Here is a 23287-nt window from a genome sequence, read left to right as displayed (position 1 = left end):
AGAAAGAAAGAAAGAAAGAAAGAAAGAAAGAAAGAAAGAAAGAAAGAAAGAAAGAAAGAGAAAGGAAAAAAAAGAAAAAGAAAAGAAAAATCAAGGCCTGAGAACGATGGCTCACACCTGCAATCCCAACATTTTGAGAGGCCAAGGTGGCAGGATTGCTTGAGTCTAGGAGTTTGAGACTAGCCTGGGCAATATAGGGAGACCCCATTTCTACAGAAAATTTAAAAAATTAGCCAGGTGGGTGGTACACACCTGTAGTCCCAGCTACTCAGAGGCTATGGTGGGAGGATTGCCTGAGCCCAGGAGGTCAAGGCTGCAGTGAGCCATGATGGTGACACTGTGCCACTCACCCCTGGGTTTATAGAGCAAGACTGTGCCTCAAAAAAAAAAGAAGAAAAAAGAAAAAAGGAAAATCAAGAAATAGCAGTATAAGCATATCATCTATAAATATGGAAATATATATATATATTTAAGACAGTCTTGCCCTGTTGCACAGGCTGGAGTGCCATGGCGTGATCTTGGCTCACTGCAGCCTCCATCTCCTGGGTTCAAGCAATTCTCCCGCCTCAGCCTCCTGAGTAGCTGGGATTACAGGTGCCCAATATCACGTCCAGCTAAGTTTTGTATTTTTAGTAGAGACAGGGTTTCACCATGTGGGCCATGTTTCACCATGTTGGTCAAACTCCTGACCTCAGGTGATCTGCCTGCCTCAGCCTCCCAAAGTGCTGGGATTACAGGTGTGAGTCATTGTGCCTGGCCTTTTGTATTTTTAGTAGAGTCGGGGTTTCATCATGTTGGCCAGGCTGGTTTTGAACTCCAGACCTCAAGTCAGGATCCACCCACCTCAGCCTCCCAAACTGCTGGGATTATAGGTGTGAGCCACCGTGCTCAGCCGGAAGTAAATTTAAAAAACAAAACAAAACAGCGAAACAAGTGGAAAATGGTTGCTGATGGGGAATAGGAACACTGAGTGAGAAATAAGCTTTATAAAACTATTGTTTTAAAAAAATATATATTTATGCAATTTTATTTTTATTTTACGTAATATTTAATTACATTATATTTTAAATTATGCCATCAATTTAATATGTAATTTAATTACATAATATTTTTATTTGGGGGAATAAAAATTAAATTAGAAAATAAATCAACAATAAAGACAACCCAATTAAAAGATGGGCAAAGAAATTGAATAGATATTTCTCCAAAGATGATATACAAAGAGCTAAGTGCAATGGCTCATGCCTGTAGTCCCAGCACTTCGGGAGGCTGAGGCAGACGATTACTTGAGCCCATGAGTTTGAGACCAGCCTGGGCAACATAGTGAGACCCCATCTCTACAAAAAATAAAGGAATTAGTGCCAGGAGCAGTGGCTCATGCCTGTAATCCCAGCACTTTGGGAGGCTGAGGTGGGTGGATCATGAGGTCAGGAGTCCAAGACCAGCCTGACCAACATGGTGAAACCCTGTCTCTACTAAAAATACAAAAATTAGCCGGGCATGGTGGTGCATGCCTGAAATCCCAGCTACTCAAGAGGCTGAGGCAGGAGAATTGCTTGAACCTGGGAGGCAGAGGTTGCAGTGAGCCGAGATCGCACCTCTGTATTCCAGCCTGGGTGACAGAGCAAGACTCCGTTTCAAAAAAAAAAAAAAAAAAAAAATTAGCCAGGCATGGTGGCATAGTTTAGGACACTGAGGTGGAAGGATTGCTTGAGCCTAGGAGTTTGAGGCTGCAGTGAGCCATGATCATGCCACACCACTCCAGCCAGGATGACCATGAGACCCCATTTCAGAAAAAACAAAAACAAAAACCTAACAAGTTCAACATCTTCAGCCATGAGGGAGATGCAAAATCTAAACCTTATCACTTCATACTTGATACATGCTAGAATGTATGATGGACAAAAACAAGCGTTCGTGAGGATGTGGAGAATGTGAAAACCTCATGCATTGCTGGTGGGAATGTAAACTGGTGCAGTCACTTTGAAAACAGTCTGGCAGTTCCTCAAAAGTTAAACATAGAATTACCATATGACCCAACAATTCCACTCCTAGGTATATACCCAAGAGAAATGAAAACATATATTTACACAAAAACTTCTACACAAATGTTCATAGCAGCATTATTTAAAATAGCCAAAAAGTAGAAACATCCTATATGTCCATCAACTGATAAACAGATAAACAAATGTGGCATACCTATACAATGGAACCTTATTCAGCTGCAAACATTAAGCTCTGATATATGCTACACCATGGATGAGCCAGGCAGGGTGTGGTGGCTCACGCCTATAATCTCAGCACTTTGGGAGGCAGAGGCAGAAGGATCGCTTGAGCCCAGGAGTTCAAGACCAGCCTGGGCAACATAGTGAGACACCATCTTTATAAAAAAGAAAAAAAAAAAGCCAGACATGGTGGCTCATGCCTGTAATCCTAGCACTTTGGGAGGCTGAGGGGGGGTGGATCACTTGAAGTCAGGAGTTCAAGACCAACCTGGCCAACATGGTGAAACCCCATCTCTACTAAAAATGCAAAAATGTCTCGGCATGGTGGCACGTGCCTATAATGCCAGCTGCTCAGGAGGCTGAGGCAGGAGAATTGCTTGAATCTGGGAGGCAGAGGTTGCAGTGAGCGGAGATCACACCATTGCACTCCAGCTTGGGGGACAAGAGTGAAACTTTGTCTCCAAAAAAAAGAAAGAAAAAAAATTTTTAAAGAAAGAAAACATGGATAAGCCTTAACCACGATACTAAATGAGTAGAAGGAGGCAGACACAGAAGGCTACATTGTATGACTCATTTATATGAAATGTCTAGAATAGGCAAATCCATAGTGAGAAGGTAGATTAGTGATTGCTAGGGGCTTGGGGGAGAGGAGAAGGGGGGAGTGGAGTATGGAGTTTCTTTTGGGGGGCAATGAAAATGTTGTAGAATTAGATATTGATGATAGTTGCATAACTTTATGAATATGCTAAAAATGCAGAATTATATACTTTGAAAGGGTGAATTTTATGCTATATAAATTATATCTCAATTTAAGAAACTGTGACAAGAAATACAAGGTAAGGGGAAGAGGGGGTTCTGGTGCTATTGATGAAGACAGCACACTCATTTTACCTCCTTCAGGTCAGGAGCCTTGCAGAAGGCCAGCCCCATCTGCCTGGGCCTGGCTTTGACTTTCTGCTGTTCATCAACTTCCCTCAGCTTGGGTCTGTCCCCAGCCTAGTACTGCTCCTTTTCTGACACCCTTTTGGCCCTGCTTTCTGAGGACCCTGACTCAAATCCTGGGACAAATAAGCCCCTGAAATCTCTAGGAGTAACTCTTGTAATTAAAAAGGCAGAGCATCATATACAAACTATTTATTTTCTTTAGCCAGGGTTTGCCTTCTCTCTCACAGAGAAGTAGGAATCTCCAGTATTAATAGTGAACCCACCATTCATAAATAACCTTATTAGGAAGAGGCTTCGGTCATCAGAGTCTAATACCGAGCGCACGTGATTAAAAATCATTCCTGTGTGGAGGCCTGAGTTTGCCTCAGAACTTAAACCAGCCATCAATGAATAATTAATCCCCGGGAAGCTAAGGCAGGAGGACTGCTTGAGTCTAGGAGTTTCAGGCTGCAGTGAGCTCTGATCATGTCACTGCACTCTAGCCTGGGTGACAGAGCAAGACATCCATCTCTTTAAAAAAAATTAATCCTGGGCCAGGCGCAGTGGCTCAAGCCTGTAATCCCTGAACTTTGGGAGGCCGAGATGGGCGGATCACGAGGTCAGGAGATCGAGACCATCCTGGCTAACACGGTGAAACCCCGTCTCTACTAAAAAATACAAAAAACTAGCCGGGCGTGTTGGCGGGCGCCTGTAGTCCCAGCTACTCGGGAGGCTGAGGCAGGAGAATGGCGTAAACCTGGGAGGCGGAGCTTGCAGTGAGCTGAGATCCGGCCACTGCACTCCAGCCTGGGCGACAGAGCAAGACTCCGTCTCAAAAAACAAAAACAAAACAAAAAAAATATTAATCCTGGCAGGGTGCAGTGGCTCACGCCTGTAATCTTGGCACTTTGAAAGGCAGAGGTGGGCAAATTGCTTGAGGTCAGGAGCTTGAGACTAGCCTGGCCAACATGGCAAAACCCATCTCTCCAAAAAAAAAAATACAAAAAATTAGCTGAGCATGGTGGAATGTACCTGTAATCCCAGCTAGTCGAGAGGCTGAGGCACAAGAATCACTTGAACCCAGGAGGCAGAGGCGTCAGTGAGCTGAGATTGCGCCACTGTACTCTAGCCTGGGTGACAGAGCAAGACTCTGTCTCAAAAAAAAAAACCTCCCAAACTCTTTCCCTGAAGATGCTTCCAGGCTTTGCTTATTTTTGAAGAAACAATCTGATGTTAAGACTTTTTATAATTTTGAAGGAATTAATTCTAAAGCTGAATACTGATCTCCCAGTAGACAGAGCAGAGAATAGATTATTCTTTTGTCATCTAAAATTAGGGATTACAAGGAAGAAAAGCTGCTCTGGGAATTCTCTTTTAATACTAAAAAGCAAGGGAAAGAGTTTCAATATAAAATGCTGGCATACGTAGCCACTATAAATCCATGTGCAAAGTTCTCAAATATTTCATAGTTCTTCTAAGAAGTCAACTTTCAATAAACCATGTAGACGGCTGCAGCAGTAGTTACGTTAATAAATCAACTCCCCAATCACTCATTTTTTTAAGATCAACTTTTTTTCCCAATTGTATATATATTCAATTCTCGTTATTTGTGGTAGTTATGTTTTATAAAGTTGCTGTGAGTGCTGCATTAGCAGATATTGAACCATTGCTCCTGGGGAAACGTAAGATTAGGGTCCTGAGAGCCTTTGGTCACACCAAATCACTCATCTTTTTTTTTTTCCTTTGAGACGGAGTCTTGCTCTTGTCACCCAGGCTGGAGTGCAGTGGTGCGATCTTGGCTCACTGCAACCTCCGCCTCCCAGGTTCAAGCAATTCTCCAGCCTTAGCCTCCCCAGGAGCTGGGACTACAGGCACCCACCACCATGCCTGGCTAATTTTTGTATTTTTAGTAGAGACGGGGTTTCACTATGTTGGCCAGGCTGGTCTTGAACTCCTGAGCTCAAGCAATCTCGTGCCTCAGCCTCTTAAGTAGCTGAGACTATGGGCATGTGCCAACACACCTTGCTTTGTTTTTGTTTTTGAAGCAGGCAACTACCTTGCTTGGTTCAGGGGTTAGCCTGAAAAGCAGGCAAAGAGAATTGGGGAATCTTCTCTTTGGATCTTTCCCTTCCAAATTGCCTCTCTTCCTTCTGCAGCTGTGGTTTCCCCAGACTTGGTCTCCTGGTTCCTCAGGCCAGAAAAGCTATGATCTCTCTGCCAGTGCCCCTACTACATTGCATGCCTTGCCAAGTATACTTGTCCCTAGGTTAAAACAAGCAAATGGAACTCATCGTGTGCATCACCTCTCCTCTAAGCATGAACTCCCCATCAGAACTGGCCTGCTTCTAATCCCTCTCCAGGGATTTCAGGTAGCCCACCAAAGTGCTGGGATTACAGGCATGAGTCACTGCACCCAGCGAAAATAAGTTTTTCAGTAACAAAGTGAATGCAGGGCCAGGCACAGTAGCTCCGTTGAGGGCAGGAGTTCAAGAACAACTTGGCCAACATTGTGATACCCTGTCCCTACAAAAAATACAAAAATTAGCAGAGCGTGATGGTGCGAATCTGTAATCCTAGCTACTCAGGAGGCTGAAGCATGAGAATTGCTTGAACCCAGGAGGTGGAGGTTGCAGTGAGCCGAGATCACACCACTGCACTCCAGCCTGGGCGCCAGAGTGAGACTCTGTCTCAAAAAAAGAAAGTGAATGCAGTATTTCCCTTCAATGTGGATATTGTGTTGACTGCACAAAACTCTGGCTACGTTCAAATGGGAAAGAGGTAAAAACTGCCTCATGAGTTAGCAGCATTGTAGTTTCCCCTCTCTGATCCCATTCTATCTCCTGAACCCCTACCTCCTTTTCCAGCTGCCACAACCACAGAGGCCCTTGGCTGACGCATCCACAAGCAACAGAGAATTCACAGAAACCTGGTATTATCTTTTGGCACTCTATAGCTCGAGAGATGGTGATTAGAAGGGGGAAAAATATAGAACTTCATCAACAGTGTGGCATTTTCACTTCAGCTGTTCCTGGGGGCAAAACAGAGCCATAAAGAGAAATTCCAGTTGAAAGTTTTGTGGTTATCTCTGCTTCTCATTAAAGCGCCCCTGATTATAATCACACCTACGATTACAAGATTTAACACACCTGGTCTCAAGGATGTACTAGGAAGAGGAATCATCTGTTCATCCCTTCCCATTTCCTTTTCTTCATTCACTAAGCACAACTTACACGTTTCAGTGAGTGCAGACTAGAGACGGTTTGGAGAGCAGGCGGAGGTTTTTCATTCACATGGGTTTTGAAAGTGACAAAAATCTTCCATGGCCACAAATTATTTTAGTATTGGTGAGACAAGTGGTGTTGGTTTCATTGGCTACACACAGATGTGAGAAATCTCGATAGAGTTTCTATTTCTTCTCTGACTTTGCTAACCAGACATTTTCCTCTGCTACACACACACAAACACACATACTTGCTCTGTCTCTCACTTGCTCTCTCGCTTGCTCTCACTTTTACTCTCTCACTCAGTAAGGGTGTGTGCACTTACAGAGTCTCTCTCTGACACCCAGACTGAAGTGCAGTGGCGTGATCTTGGCTCAATGCAACCTCCGCCTCCCAGGTTGAAGCGATTCTCCTGCCTTAGCCTCCTGACTAGCTGGGATTACAGGCACATGCCACCATGCCTGGCTACTTTTTTGTATTTTTAGTAGAGGCAGAGTTTTGCCAGGTAGGCCAGGCTTGTCTTGAACTCTTGGGCTCAAATGATCCACCCACCTCAGCCTCCCAAAGTGCTAGGATTACAGGCGGAGAGCCACTGCACCCAACCAACTTGTATTTTCAAATACATTTTTGCTTTGAAATAATTTTAGATTTACACAAAAGTTGCAGATAGTACAAAGTCCCTGTATACCCCTTATCCATTCCCCTACTGTTAACAACTTACTTAACAACATCTTCGCCAAGAATTCTGTAGATCTTAACAGTGGATGAAAAACACTGATTCTTCTTAACTCCCTCTCATACAGTGGATTCTCAATAAAAGCAGTGTGTGTTATTGTCCCTATAGCAATTTATTTAATTATATGAATTACTGAGCTATAATCTATATGTCCCCCATCCCCATTGAGGTCCTAGGTAAAACCCTGGATCCACCATCCTTCCAGGTGAGTGCTCCAAGTTAATGAGCAAGTCTTTCCCTACAGAAGTTTTTTGTTTGTTTTTGTTTGTTTGTTGAGAAGGAGACTCACTCTGTCACCCAGGATGGAGTGCAGTGGTGCGATCTGGGCTCACTGCAACCTCTGCCTCCCAGGTTCAAGTGATTCTCCTGCTTCAGCCTCCTGAGTAGCTGGGATTACAGGCGCCTGCCACCACGCCTGGCTAATTTTTGTATTTTGAGTAGAGACGGTGTTTCACCATGTTGGCCAGGCTGATCTTGAACTCCTGACCTCAGGTGATCCATCCACCTCAGCCTCCCAAAGTGCTGGGATTACAGGTGTGAGCCACTGTGCCCAGCTACAGAAGTTTTTATGAGTCAGCCAGATCTTCCCCATATTCCTTTGTGTCACTATTAGTTGCCACCCCATACCCATTTCCTGCCATCTTCCTTGCTGACTAAAATTCAATTTCATTCAGAGTAGCAATGTGCCAACTAAATACATTGTCAGGCTCCTCTGCAGCTAGAAATAATTGTGTGACACAGTTTTGGCCAACGAAATAGAAATTCTCCTGGGGGAGACAGTCCTAGTCCCCCAAAATAAGAAACAAAAGCACCTATGGCTGTCCTTCTCTTATCTTCTTTCTTACTCATTTAAATCATTCACAATGGCCAGAGCTGCAGCAGCTATCTTGTAGTCATAAGGCAAAGGCCACAAGGATTATAGAAATGTTGATCCTGTTGATACTGAGCTGCTAAACAGACACCACCTATTTACATATTTCTTGTGATGTGAGAAAAATCCTTACTTGTTTAGGACATTGTAGTTGAAGTTTTTCTAATTTGTAGTTGAACAGGCTCATAGCAGATAAGTTCATTCAATCCAAACCGTAACCTACACAAGGCGGAGGAGAAGGGGGAGAAATGCAGCTGAGGGTAAAGCACTATTCCCAAAGCACTGGGAAATCCAACGGCCTCGCTAGTGGGCTGCAACAACAGCAAGTCGCTATGTAAAGAGAAAAGGTGGCTGTGTAGGAAAGGAAGGGGATAACTTACCGAGGCCATGCCTATACAAAATGGCATCAGAAACTCCATATGGTAACATTCTAGGATGAATAAAGCCCATGTGTGTGACAAAACAATCACTTTTTTTTTTTTTTTTGAGACAGAGTTTCACTCTTGTTGCCCAGGCTGGAGTGCAAAGGCGCAATCTCGGCTCACTGCAACCTCTGCCTCCCAGGTTCAAGCAATTCTCCTGTTTCAGCCTCCTGAGTAGCTGGGATTACAGGCATGCGCCACCACACCCGGCTAATTTTGTATTTTTAGTAGAGACGGGGTTTCTCCATGTTGGTCAGGCTCGTCTCGAACTCCTGACTTCAGGTGATCCGCCTGCCTCGGCCTCCCAAAGTGCTGGGATTATAGGCATGAGTCACGAAGCCTGGCCTAAAAGAATCACTTTTATAATGGCTTCACTGACACTTGGTTAAATACCGATGTGTTAGCCACAGATGAGCATTGTGGATACTGGGTGGTGAATTATTAATGCAAATTTTCCATAGGAAGTCAACTGGGAATGTGTTTCCATATTATACTTACATGTAAAAGTATATATGTAAATATATACTTTCTTCCTGTATTGGCCATACACTGGGGAGAAATCCAGCCAAACCCTCTTGAAGGAGGAAGAAAATTTAATTTATGCAGCAACTAACATGTCATGGATTGAATTCAGCTAGAAAGGAAACATCTTCAATGAGGCCCTTTAGTAATTCAGAATGAACAATTAAATGAGTCAGGAAGGCAAGTCACTGAAGTTCAGGCTGCAGAGGCAGGGTGAATGTGTTCTAGCTAGCTCACCTTGGAACAATGAGGACAATGCCAGGATTCAGGGCCTCAATCTATAACCTTGTGCTCTGGTTTTTCTCCAGCAGTTAGCATATAGTTTGGTCAATGTTACTGAGGTAATAGAGACATACACTGAAGATACAAACAAGGTCATTTTCCTGCTACAAAATCCCTGTTGATGGACTCATTTGGATGAATCCATCGAGGGAAGAGGTTTGAGGCCTTCCCTGGTAAAAGGAAAATAGAGAAATAGACAAATAAAAGAGGAGGAGAAATTGCAAAGGGCGAGAGACTGACTGACCTCAGTAGCTTTCTGGCTGAGTCCCCGAAGCAGCAGCACAACCACATGTATGGCAGCTCTGCGTACTTGAACTTCACTGTCTGTTTTGGCCACAGCAATCAGGCAAGCTGTTACCTAGGAGGATGAAGGAAGATGAAGTTGATAAGAATCAGAGTTGCACAATTACCTATAACCTTTCAACTGTGGTCCACTTACTATACATTCATCAAGAGCAATCTGGCTTAGAAAGGGCTGGACACTTGCTTAATCCTCAACAAGGAGGGTGAGATCTAGTGGGAGAGATCTTGATGCAGTCTGGCTTTTCTGGTAGAGGACAAAATCTGGTTTGGAATTTAAGAATGAGATTAGAGAGTGGGAAGGAATATGTGTACTGTATATTATATGTATTTTTTAAAAGGTAAGGTCAAATGCTAGTATTTCCACAAAAGTGGGAAGAACTGTTCCTTGTCCCCCTTTAAGAACATCAAATCAAAGGAAACAAGATGGTCCAAACCATAGCTGCTTCTAGAGACTGAGGATCATGGGGATTTAGCTAAGGAGACTTCACAGTCTGGCATGAATGTGAATGTACCATTGATGAAAGTTTCAGCCTAGGGATACAGAAACACAGATATATTCTAACTGATCTTCTTCAGCATGTCCAGACATTCCAGTCCTACAAATGTAGTGTACACTTGATGTGAGTCAGCAGGGGTCACTTTCAGAGACTTCCTGAATATGGAATAGGTCTTTCTGTGCTCAATTACTTTATGTATTTTTTCTGTTTTGTTTTGAGACAGGGTTTCACTCTGTCACCCAGGCTGCAGTGCAGGGGTGCAAGTGACCCTCCCATCTTAGGCTTCCAAGTAGCTAAGACTACAGGTGTGCACCACTATGCCTGGCTAATTTGATTATTTTTTGTAGAGATGAGGTTTTACCATGTTGCCCAGCTGGTCTTGAACTCCTGGGCTTACGCAATCCTCCTGCCTTGGCCTCCCAAGGTGCTAGGATTACAGGTGTGAGCCACCATGTCAAGCATGTGCTCAGTTACTTTTTTTTTTTTTTTTTTTTTTTTGAGATGGAGTCTCGCTCTGTCGCCCAGGCTGGAGTGCAGTGGTGCAATCTCAGCTCACTGCAACCTCTGCCTCCTAGGTTCAGGTGATTCTCCTGAGTAGCTGGGACTACAGGTGCACACAACCATGCCTAACTATTTTTTTTTTGAGATGGAGTCTCACTATGTCACCCAGGCTGGAGTGCAGTGGCATGATCTTGGCTCACTGCAAGCTCCACCTCCCAGGTTCATGCCATCCTCCTGCCTCAGCCTCCCGAGTAGCTGGGACTACAGGCGTCCACCACCACGCCTGGCTAATTTTTTGTATTTTTGGTAGAGATGGGGTTTTACCGTGTTAGCCAAGATGGTCTCGATCTCCTGAACTCGTGATCTGCTTGCCTCAGCCTCCCAAAGTGCTAGGATTACAGGCGTGAGCCACTGCGCCCGGCCCACCTAAATTTTTGTATTTTTAGTAGAGATGGAGTTTTGCTATGTTGGCCAGGTTGGTCTCGAACTCCTGACTTCAGGTGATCCACCCGCCTCGGCCTCCCAAAGTGCTGGGATTACAGGCATGAGTTACTGTGCCCGGCCAGTGCTCAATTACTTTAAAAGACCATACTATCACAGGAAAGAAAGACTGGAAATTACTTGCAAAACTGATATATAGTTAATTATGTCATAAAATCAAACAGTTGAATGTAATAGCCACTGTACCCCTCCCTGGCTCCTGGTAGGCAGAAAAATGTTTTAAAATCTCAATGAAGCGATACAATTAATAATAATGACAACAAACCTTTCTGAGGCATTCATGCAAGATTTAAAAAGAGAAAAAAAATTTTTTGAAAGTGCGACCAATGGCAGCAACAATCTGAAGGTATGTCTAACTCATTCAACTGGTCTCTCATATACTTTTATTTATTTATTTATTTATTTATTTATTTATTTATTTATTTGAGACAGGATCTCGCTCTGTCATCCAGGCTGGAGTGCAGTGGTGCAATCTTGGCTCACTGCAACCTCCACCTCCTGGGTTCAAGTGATTTTGGTGCCTCAGTCTCCTGAGTAGCTAGGACTACAGGCACATGCCACCGTGCCTGGTTAATTTTTTATATTTTTTGGTAGAAGCACGGTTTCACCATGTTGGCCAGGTTGGTCTCGAACTCCTGACCTCAAGTGATCTGCCTGCCTCAGCTTCCCAAAGTGCTGGGATTACAGATGTGAGCCACTGCGCCTGGCCTCTCACATACTTTTGTTGTTGGACTTACTATGTGAGTATATTTCTTGGCCAGTAGTAGAAGGATATCTAATTATGATAGGAAGATAGCCAGACTGTGTTTAGAAACATGTACAAATACATATCATGTTTAAAGAATGGTGAATATGAGAACAAGTGAGGAAACAGGCTTGTGCAGAAATTTTAACTATACAGGTTGTATTTTTCACAGCTTTCAAACAGTTGGGCATAGTTCAAAGTATCTAATTAATCAGTGATGGCAGAGAGATTAGAAGAACTAGCTCGTTCTTAAGTATAATTGCGTCTGTGACGCCCTGGCATTTAATCAAGTTGCGCATCTATTAGACAAACATGCAGCTTGCAAGTGAAGGAAAATCCCAGAGGAGTTCAACCCTTTGGGGGCTGTTTTCAGTAAGACCCAGCAAGCTGTTCTGCCTTTGACTTGGGACGCCCAACCCTAAGGCCAGCAGTGGCTTCCATGCCTCTGGCATTAACAGTAGAAGCAATTCAGTCCTAAGAGGAATTCCTTGGGCAACCTCCAAACAGGCAACAATGTAATAGCTACCTCCACTTTCAGGCTTAGTATTTACAAGGTAAGAGCTGAAACCAGAGAAACAAGTTAGAGCTAGGTTTGAGTCCCTCTTGACACAGGGAAGTGAAATCTGGTCTGATGGCTAAATTATGGAAGCCAGCCCAAGGCCATGGACCGAGCAGAGGGTCTTAGGCGTTCTGCTTGCTCCCCTCTACATTTAGCTTTTGGCCCCTGCTTCCACGTTTGGCAGACCAAGGCTCCCTGGCCTAGAACTATGTTGGTGTCTGCCTTTGTCACCTCTGTTCTGCCTCTCTCTGCTGAGCGGGTCATGCTTCCGCCTCAGCTCTCAGTGTAAGGCCGGCTCTCACAGTTGGGCATTTGGGCATTAATCCCACAGTCGGGATGTCCAGACAGAAGCATTCTGCCTGGAAAAAGGCTTTTCCTTCAAAGGCAATTCTTTTTCGTTGAGATGGAATCTCGCTCTGTTGCCCAGGCTGGAGTGCAGTAGAGTGATCTCAGCTCACAGCAACCTCTGCTTCCAGGGTTCAAGCAACCTCCCACTTCAGCCTCCCTAGTAGCTGGGACTATAGGCATGCACCACCATGCCCAGCCTTCTTCTTCTTTTTTTTTTTTTTTTTTTTTGGGAGACAAGGTCTCACCGTGTCACCCAGGCTGGAATGCAGTGGCATGATCTCAGCTCACTGCAGCCTTCACCTCCCAGGCTCTGGCACTCCTCCTACCTCAGCCTCCTGAGTAGCTGGGACTGCAGGCGCCCACCACTACACATGGCTAATTTGTATAGATTCTGTAGAGATGGAGTTTTGCCATGTTGCCCAGGCTGGTCTCAGACTTCCGAACTCAAGTGATCCGCCTGCCTCGGCTTCCCAAAGTGCTGGGATTCCAGACGTGAACCACTGCACCCCAGTCAAGGCCAATTCTTGAATCCCTGTGCCACCTTGAAAGTATGACTGAGAGAGGAGCTGGTTATGACAAGCCTTGCTGAGATCAGCTGAAATAGCCTCCTGCTTGCTATGGGCTATTAGTGACTTATGCACCAGACTCCACCAAACCCATCTGTAGTCAGCCATCCAGGACAATCAGGAAGAGGGCCGAGAACTGAAGAGCTTTTGGTCCTGTCACCAGGACCAAATCATGTGAAATGTATAATGGTCTGTCACACAAAATGTTTTTTGAGCATCAGAATTTCAGTATGGTCTTACGGGTATCATCTAAAGATAAGAACAGCCTTCTGTTCAGGTCAGGCACCCATAACCAGCTTATAATGCTGCTCTCCAGCAGACCAGTGAGACAGACCCCTTGTCCAACACCAGAAGTGAGGGGGATGTAGGCCACTCTCTTCTACGTATCCAGGCTGGAAAAGTCACTTCAAGGCTAGTCTCTCACCTCCAACCCCAACGACACAATGAACACTGAGTTCTACCTCTAAAACCCTTGGTGAGATAGATAGATGATGTAAGGTCTTTACTAATTTATGAATTGGTGTATTATCTCTATTCTCTAAGTTCTCTCAGAGGGCAGAAATCCATTCTTTTTTTTTTTTCTTGAGGCAGAGTCTTGCTGTGTTGCCCAGGCTGGAGTGCAGTGGCGTGCTCGCTGCTTACCACAACCTTTGCCTCCCGGGTTCAAGCGATTCTTGTCTCAGTCTCCTGAGTAGCTACATGCGCCTGCCACCACACTTGGCTAATTTTTGTATTTTTAGTAGAGATAGGGTTTTGCCATGTTGGCCAGGCTCTCAAACTCCTGACCTGAAATGGTTGCCCACCTTGGCTTCCCAAAGTGCTGGGATTACAGGCGTAAGCCACTGTTCCCAGCCAGAAATTCATCCTTTTGTCACCTGCTCTGAGTAAAGCATACTATGGAAGGATTTCTCTTCACTGGCGAAATCAGTAAATTGCATCCACTTCTAAAAACCATCCAGAGAGAAACATGCTGATTGCTTTGGAAGCATTAAAGGTCAGTTTCAGCAATTTAACACTTAACAGGAGCCAAGAGAAATAAGGAAAAACACTCCCAAAACAGCTGGCACACACCAAGCATAACCAGAACTATATAAATAAAGATAGTACAAATGGCAAGATCACCAAAAACTGACTTTGGAAAATTCCAGGCGAGAAGTTGCCAGAATTGAGGTATGTATCAAGGAAGCATGACTTTAATTTTCCAACTGCATCTTCATCCATTTTCCTAAAGCTTCCTTTGTTAAAATTCAGTTTAAGGTCTATGTATCCTTAAACTGCACTGATTGTGCAAAACTGATAATAAATTTAGGTCATTCCTTGGGATCAGAGGCAGTGGCTTTCTATCAGCCCCCAAACCTCAGGCATGTGGAATTCTGGGCACCATGTTAAAAGGAGACTGGACTTGTCACCTGAGACACATCTTATTTGCTGTAGTGAGGACAGGCCTTTCACTGTGATTCACTTAAATCATATTTACTTCTCATAGAGAGTGATAAAGATGAAGAACCTATCAAGATTTGGTTTTAAGCGACACGGCCTTTGACAAGAACAAGGAGAAATTGGAAAAAAAAAAAAAAAAGAATGTTCTCTACAGGTTAATTCTTGACATCAACAGAGAGGAAAAACCTGAATTCCCAGTATAGTGACTGTGGAAGGGTTGAGCCTATACTTTGTATTCCTACCCGACCAGCTGGCACCATCAGAGCAGACAGTGCCCAAATCTGGATCACCCAATAGTTACGACAACTTTCTTCAGATGCCGAAGAGCCATAGCCAGAGAGGAAGGGCTCTGATGCCCCCAGACCACGTCGTGTTAGAAGGGACTACAGTGGCTAGTTTGTTCAATTTCATTTTCTTCTGCTTATTATTTTTAACAGGTTTAATTCACTTTATTCTTCTTGTATGCCAGCTTATGTTGTGGCCGGGTGCAGTGGCTCATGCCTGTAATCCCAGCACTTTGGGAGGCCGAGGCAGGCGGATCATCTGAGGTCAGGAGTTCGAGACAAGCCTGGCCAACGTGGTGAAACCACATCTCTACTAAATACACAAAAATTAGCCAGGCCTGATGGCGTGCACCTGTAATCCCAGCTACTCGGGAAGCTGAGGAAAGAGAATCGCTTGAACCCGGGAGGCAGAGGTTGCAGTGAGCCGAGATCCCCACTGCACTCCAACCTGGCGACACAGTGAGACTCTGTCTCAAAAAAAAAAAAAAAAAAAGAAAGCTTATGTTGTAACCACAGCTGGAGCCTAGGTCCTCTGCATGGAGACTCTGGTGTGGGTCTTGATGAGATGGTCAGTGCATTCCTGACAGGGAGGCTTGGTGAATAGTGTCTTTCCAGAGGTTGGGGGTCAGGCAGCTATAGGTCCTAGAGATGGCATCAAAGGTAGCCTTGGTGAAGTTGTCCAGGGTGGCAGTGCAGCCTCTGGCTGAGGTGTAGCAGTCGTCAATACTGGCCATCAGCAGCAGCATCTTGGGCACAGGAGTTGAGATGATGCCATTGTTCCTGGGGGCAGGGATAAGGTGTACTAGCTCAGAGCTAAAGCAGCCTGTCACCATACAGGGGGCGATGTAGGACTTGCCAGTCTTGTTCCCCCAATAACCTCTCCACATAGGGACAATGGAAAGCTTGGCCAGGATGATGGTCCCTTGGATGGCAGTAGTAACCTCCTTGAAGCACTTGACACCTAGACCGATGTGGCCATGATGGTTCCTAACAGTAGCAAATGCCTTGAATCTGGTGCGCTGGCCAGTGTGGGTCTGTTTCTATACAAGCATAATCTTCAAAACCTCACCCATGAGAGATGCCACCCTGAAAAAAGCCAATGATATCACATTCCTTGATGGGCAGGGAGAAGAGATAGGTCTCCAGGGACTTGATCTTCATGTGCTTGACCAGAGGGCCCAGCTTGGTGATGGGTATCCACTCCTTGTCCTCAGTCGTGCCTCTATGAGTTCCATAGTCTCAGCTCCAGCCTTGACCATGGCTGCGAGCCCAGTCCTGCATGCTGCTACCAAAGCCTCTGAGGAAGCCGTGGCAGTTTTCCATTTAGGGTCCCCAGGGCCTCTAGGACCTCCCGCCACATTGGCATCATCCTCCAGTTTGGGGATTTCTCAGAAAGGAAGCTGTCCAATTTTATCTCAAAATAGATTATGCTTCTCCTCTTCCTCTGCCTGGCTAACACTTGATCAACATAACCTTCTTGATGCCCTGACAAGTTAACCCAGGGTCCCAGCTCTGGGTCCCCCAGTGCTTGGTGCTGGCTCTATCGTGTCACTCCTATCCACTGTGGATTTACTCCTCTGCATTTCACGCACGCTACTGAAACTTCCTTAAGGGAAGAGATTGGGTCCTTTATTTGTGTCTTCCAGCATACTTGCCAGATACCAGATGCTCACGAAGGAGAATTCCTTCTGTTTGCAAAGACAAGTTTCCCAAAGCTCAAGTTCCTTCCCCACTAGCACACCCTGGAACTAAGCAATTCTGAGACTTCAAGGGCTTTCACAGGACAATGAAAGAACTGTCCTAGAAGAAGCCACAGTAACTTTTTATTTTATTTACTTATTTTTGAGACAAAGTCTCTCTCTATTGCCCAGGCTGGAGTATAATGGTGTGATCTCGGCTCACTGCAACCTCCGTCTCCTGGGTTCAAGTGATTCTCCTGCCTCAGCCTCCTGAGTAGCTGGGATTATAGGTGCCTGTCACTATGTGGGACTAAGTGTTGTACTGTTAGTAGAGATAGGGTTTCACCATATTGACCAGGCTGGTCTCGAACTCCTAACCTCAGGTGATCTGCCTGCCTTGGCCTCCCAAAGTGGTGAGATTACAGGCATGAGCCACCACACCTGGCAACAGTAACTTTTTTTTTTTGAGATGGAGTCTTGTTCTGTCGCCCAGGCTGGAGTGCAATGGTGCGACCTCGGCTCACTGCAACCTCAGCCTCCAGGTTCAAGCAATTATCTGCCTCAGCATCCCCAGATTACAGGCGCCTGCCACCATGCCCGACTAATTTTTTGTATTTTTAGTAGAGATGGGGTTTCACCATCTTGGCTAGGCTGTTCTTGAACTCCTGACTTCATGATCCACCCACCTCGGCCTCCCAAAGGGCTGGGATTACAGGCGTGAGCCACCGTGCCCGGCCAACAGTAACTTTAAAAGAAGTAAGATTGGCTGGACACGGTGGCTCATGCCTGTAATCCTAGCACTTTGGGAGGCTGAGGCGGGTGGATTGCCTGAACTCAGGAGTTTGAGACTAGTCTGAGTAACATGGTGAAACCCTGTCTCTACTAAAAATACAAAAAAATTAGCTGGGCATGGTGGTGCATGCCTGTAGTCCCAGCTACTTGAGAGGTTGAGGCAGGAGAATTGCTTGAACCCAGGAGGCAGAGTTGCAATGAGTTGAGACTGTGCCACTGTACTGCAGCCTGGGTGACAGAGTGAGGCTCTGTCTCCATAAATGAATGAATGAACGAATGAACAAAGTTAGATCATTTCCTTCTTCCACCCTGGCTTCCCATCTCACTCACAGGGAAAGCAGAAGTCCACACAAGGCTCTGCTGGGACTGGCCACTGCCTTTCTGGTGCCAACTCCTGTTCTTCTGTGAAGCGACACTGGCCTTACTGTTCTCCAGCACATGAAGCCTGTACCTGTCGCAGGGCCTCTGCACTCACATCTCCCTCCACCTGGAATGCTCCCTCCCTAGGTTTCTGGAACAACCCCTTGCTTCCTTATATCTTTGCTCAAAGGTCACTTGTCAGTCAGGTACAGTGGCTCATTCCTGTAATCCCAGCACTTTGGCAGGCTGAGGCAGGCAGGTTGCATGAGCTCAGGAGTTTGAGACCAGCCTGGACAACATGGTGAAACCCCATCTCTACTAAAACAATACAAAAAAATTTAGCTGGGTGTGGTGGCACATGCCTGTAGTCCCAGCTACTTAGGAGGCTGAGGCAAGAGAATTGCTTGAACCCGGGAGGTAGAGGTTGCAATGAGCCAAGATCGTGCCACTGCACTCCAGCCTGGGCGACAGAGCAAGACTGACTGTCTCAAAAAACAAAAGTCACTTGTCAGGAAAGCTTTTCCTGTCCATCTGAGACAATAGCAAACTCCCTTTGGGCTCCTTGTCTTACTAAATTTATCTCTTTGGTGCTTATCATCACCTGACACAGTATAAATCTGTATATCCATGTTTACTTGTTTACTGCCTACCTCTCCTCTCCAGAAGTCAGGTCCAGGAGGATAGGGACTCTGTTGTCTTCACAGCTGGGTCCCTAGCACAGAGCATATGGCTTGGCTCTAGTCCCAACTGGCACAGGGTAAGTGCTCATTACATATTTGTTGAATGAATAAATGAATGAAGAACTACTTAAGAGCCAGGCCAAATACCCCTCTCTTTGCGCGTGAATGAACTAGAGTTGTCTGACTATAGGAGGACTGAGAGGCTGAAATACTAAGACTGGCAGGTATCCAACATGTTCAAACTTGTAGTCCACCCAAGGTATCTGGTTTGGCAACGAAGACAAGGCGAACATGGGATGCTGCATAAGAAGGAACATCTAAAAGGAAGAGAGATAAATTATATGGGATGAAAACACCTGTTTTTTTTTTCAAATCAGAGGGAAAATATTGCCTTCTGAAGTCTCACCGCCAAAAGTAAGCTCTATTAAAAACCAGAGCTGTATTACCCTTCCTGTGTGTAGCTTGTCTTATATGGCAATTCTATTCAGCTTCCAAGGCACAAAAGCAACCTTATAAATGAACTGAAAACATTTGTTTTTTATTTATTTTTTTGAAACAGGGTCTCACTCTGTTACACAGGCTGGAGTGCAGTGTTGCGATCATGGCTCACTACAGACTTGACCTCCCCTCCCCAGGGTCAGGTGATCCTCCTGCCTCAGTCACCGAAGTAGCTGGGACTACAGGCATGCATCACCTTGCCCCAATTTTTTTTTTTTGAATTTTTCTAGATACAGGATCTCGCTGTGTTGCCCAGGCTGGTCGTGAACTCCTCGGCTCAAGTGATCCACCCACCTTGGCTTCCCAAAGTGCTAGGAGTACAGATGTGAGCCACTGTGCCCAGCCTGAAAACATTTATTGAGAGACAATATAGAAGAGTGGTTAAGAGCTGACTTCTGGAACCAATTGCCTGCATTCAAATCCCAGCCTTGCCACTTTCTAGTTGCATAACCTTGGCAACTTATTTATCTGTGCCTCAGTTCCCTCTATGAAAACTGGATCAGTAGGCCAGGTGTGGCGGCTCATGCCTATAATCCTAGCACTTGGGGAGGTTGAGGTGGGCGGATCACGAGGCTAGGAGATCGAGACTATCCTGGCTAACACAGTGAAACCCCATCTCTACTAAAAATACAAAAAATTAGCCGGGCGTGGTGGCGGGCGCCTGTAGTCCCAGCTACTGGGGAGGCTGAGGCAGGAAAATAGCATGAACTCAGGTGGCGGAGCTTGCAGTGAGCCAAAATTGTGCCACTGCACTTCAGCCTGGGTGACAGAGAGAGACTCCATCTCAAAAAAAAAAAGAAAAAAGAAAATTGGATCAGTTGACATCTGTAAGGTACTCAGGAATATAGAGTGCTTGCTATGCTGTTATGACTATTTTTTTCGAGACAAGGTCTCACTCTGTTGCCTAGGCTGGAGTGCAAGGGTACCATCACAGCTCACTGTAGCCTCTGCCTCCCGGCTTCAAGCAGTTCTCCTACCTCAGCCTCCCAAGTAGCTGGGACTACAGGTGTGTGCCACCACACCTGGCTAATTTTTGTACTTTTTGGTAGAGATGGGATTTAACCATGTTGCCCAGGCTGGTCTTGAACTCCTGACCTCAAGTGATCTGCCTACTTCGGCCTCCCAAATTGTTGAGATTATAGGTCTGAGCCACCGTGCCTGGCCTTGCTATGACTATTATTGAAACACATAGGAACTAGCCTTCCCAACCAGCCTTCTCCACTCTTGAAACATTCAATATTGTATTAATCAGCCAACACTTAGCATCCACTATGTACCAAGCACTGTGATAGGTACTGGGGGTATGACAAGGTGAATCAAGATGGGTTCTGCCCGTGTTGTGCTCACAATTTACTAATGACCATGAACATTCCTGGGACTGATTCTGTAGAAACAGTCTAGCTCTCTAGAAGTGGAACAGGATCACTGGACAAGAGGTTTGCCAGGAAGGCACCCCAAAGCAGCAGCTCCTCATCTCAGGTTTTTTTTTTTTTAATTTATTTTATTTTATTTTTTGAGATCGAGTCTTGCTCTGTTACCAGGCTGGAGTGTAGTGGTATGATCTTGGTTCACTGCAACCTCCACCTCCCAGGTTCAAGCGATTTTCCTGCCTCAGCTTCCTGAGTAGCTGGGACTACAGGCGTGCACCACCAGGCCCAGCTAATTTTTGTACTTTTGTTTAGCAGAGATGGGGTTTCACCTTGTTGGCCAGGATGGTCTCGATCTCTTGACCACGTGATCTGCCCACCTCGGCCTCCTAAAGTGCTGAGATTACAGGCGTGAGCCACAGCGCCCCACCCTCGCCTGTTTTAAGGTTGAAACATAAAGGAAAACGGTGTTTTTCTTTGTGTCAGCACCCATGGTAGGCAAACAACCTACTACCTATTTGCACTTCATTTCCAAAGGCTAAATAAGCAATGCTTGATTCTTGCTGTGAGCCAGGAAGCCATAAAGTAACAAGGCCTTTCATGATGTGGCCCCTACCTGCGCTTTCTTGCCTCAGCTTCTACCACCAACTAACTCCCCGCCCCTTCACTCCAGCATTTGGAACTTTCCTAAACATGTTAGGCCATCTCACGCCCTTTGCACAGCTGCTCCCTCTGCTGAAATGCTCACTCCTGACTTTTTTTACCTGCCTAATTTCTACTTGTTCTCTGGGTTCAGCTCCAAGGATTTCTTCCTCCAGGACATCTTTGCCAATACCCGAACCTGACCAAGGGACTCCTCAAAGGTGCTCCCATAGCATCGATCCCAGTGGACTATGATTATAATCACTGATGTCTGTGTCTGCCATATTACCCATGCCCAGAAGGCAAGGTGGTATCTGACAGGGTTTTGTATCCTCAGCCCCTAACACGGCAGTTGTTTTGAAAGCATACGGCTGGGGACATCTGAAGGACACTGGTCACTCTGCTCTTCTTATTTCCTTTTTTTTTTTTTTTTTTGAGATGGAGTCTTGCTCTGTCACCCAGGCTGGGGTGCAGTGGCGTGATCTTGGCTCACTGCAATCTCTGCCTCCCAGGTTCAAGCGATCAAGCGATTCTCCTGCCTCAGCCTCCTGAGTAGCTGAGATTACAGGTGCTTGCCAACACTCTCGGCTAGTTTTTATATTTTTAGTAGAGATGGGGTTTCACCATGTTGGCCAGGCTGGTCTTGAACTCCTGACCTTAGGTGATCCACCCGCCTTGGCCTCCCAAAGTCCTGGGATTACAGGTGTGAGCCACCACACCCAGCCTGTTCTTCTTATTTCCTTAATGCTCATCCTCATCACTGTCATCATCAGCCCCCTTCAAATGACCAAGATGATCCTTAAGAAAAATCTTAATATAGAAAAATAAAATGTCTTTACTAGAATGGCACCTTCTCAGTGAGACTCACCCGATACCCTGTTTAGCACTGCAGCCGCCCCACCACCTAGACTACAATCCTCATCAGTTTCCCTTCTCCTACTTTTTCTTTTTTTTCATAGCACTTGTCATTGTCTAATATACTAGATACTTTACTTACTGATTATATATAGCATTTATTACCTGTCTACTCTCTCTAGAATAGAAGCTCCATGAAGATGAGAATCACTGTCTAGTTTGAAGAGTAATGTGTTTTAAGTGTCCAGAATACTGCTTGGCATGTAGTAGGCACTCAATACAAATTGTTGAATAAATCGTTATATGAAACATATATGTCTTGTAACAATCTTGTAACAATCTTGCATTGCAGTTATTTTAATCCCATTTTCTAGATCAAGAAACTGAGCTCAAAGTCATTTGTTCAAGCGAATGCAGTTAAACAGATGGTGTAGCTGGGCTCTCATTCATTCCCATTTCCAAGTGTACCTAGCAGTTTTGTTATCTTTCAATAGGTCGGGTGTGTCTCCTGAGAGATGATGCTTCTTGAATGTTACAAAATCTGCTTTAGCTTAATCTTCCTAATCAACCAAAACCAAGAAATTTCTCTAACACTTTGGATAGTAAATCATATGCTGCTAGCACACTACAGTTTCCTTAGGAGAGAGAAAGACAACAGTCTAGGGATTCAAAAATAAATACAGTCTCAATGTTTGAGTTCAGAGGTCATGATATTCAGGTATTGTTCCGGTTCATTAGTTTTAGAAAACATATAGATCCCATCAAGTCTCAGCTGGTCCACTTGGAGATCTGCAGAAAATTTTTCTGAAATGCATGGCTATGTTAATTTTTTTTTTTTTTAAACTGGGCATGGTGGTGTGTGCCAATAGTTCCAGCTACTCAGAAGGCTGAGGCAGGTTCTTCACTTCAGCTCAGGAGTCTGAGACCAACCTGGACAACATAGCAAGACCCCATCTCTAAAAAAAAAAAAAAAGTGTGTGTGATTGTACCAACAACTCTGAATGTACTAAAAACCATTGAGTTGTAGACTTTATTTTTATTTTATTTTTTTGAGACAAAGTCTTGCTTTGTCACCCAGACTAGAGTGTAGTGGTGCAATTTTAGCTCACTGCAACCTCCACCTCCCATGTTCAAGTGATTCTCCTGCCACAGCCTCCTAAGTAGCTGAGATTACAGGGATGTGCCACCATGCCTGGCTAATTAATTTTGTATTTTTGGTAGAGAGGGGGGTTTCACCATGTTGGCCAGGCTGGTCTTGAACTCCCGACCTCAGGTGATCTGCCTGCCTTGGCCTCCCAAAGTGCTGAGATTATAGGCGTGGGCCTCTGCACCTGGCCTGAATTGTACACTTTAAATGGGTGACTTGTATACTGTGTGAAGTGTATCTCAGTAAAGCCATTATTATTATTTTTTTTTTGAGACGGAGTCTTGCTCTGTCGCCCAGGCTGGAGTGCAGTGGCCGGATCT

The 23287-nt window shown here is 45.1% G+C and overlaps 1 protein-coding gene across 2 annotated transcripts in view; it reads right to left on the bottom strand.

The window, feature by feature from the left end:
* Positions 1–23287, bottom strand: part of TANGO6 (transport and golgi organization 6 homolog) — a 264852-nt gene that overhangs the window by 30639 nt on the left and 210926 nt on the right. For both annotated transcript variants that reach the window (XM_026456487.2, XM_026456488.2), the window contains exon 17: positions 9448–9561. In XM_026456487.2, the coding sequence (XP_026312272.1) occupies positions 9448–9561 (114 nt within the window). The remainder of the gene's footprint in view (positions 1–9447; positions 9562–23287) is intronic.

This window comes from Piliocolobus tephrosceles, chromosome 17 (assembly GCF_002776525.5).
Source record: "Piliocolobus tephrosceles isolate RC106 chromosome 17, ASM277652v3, whole genome shotgun sequence".
Lineage (NCBI taxonomy): Eukaryota > Metazoa > Chordata > Mammalia > Primates > Cercopithecidae > Piliocolobus > Piliocolobus tephrosceles.
The sequence above is the reverse complement of the archived record's forward strand: the minus strand, read 5'-3'. Positions and strand labels throughout refer to the sequence as shown.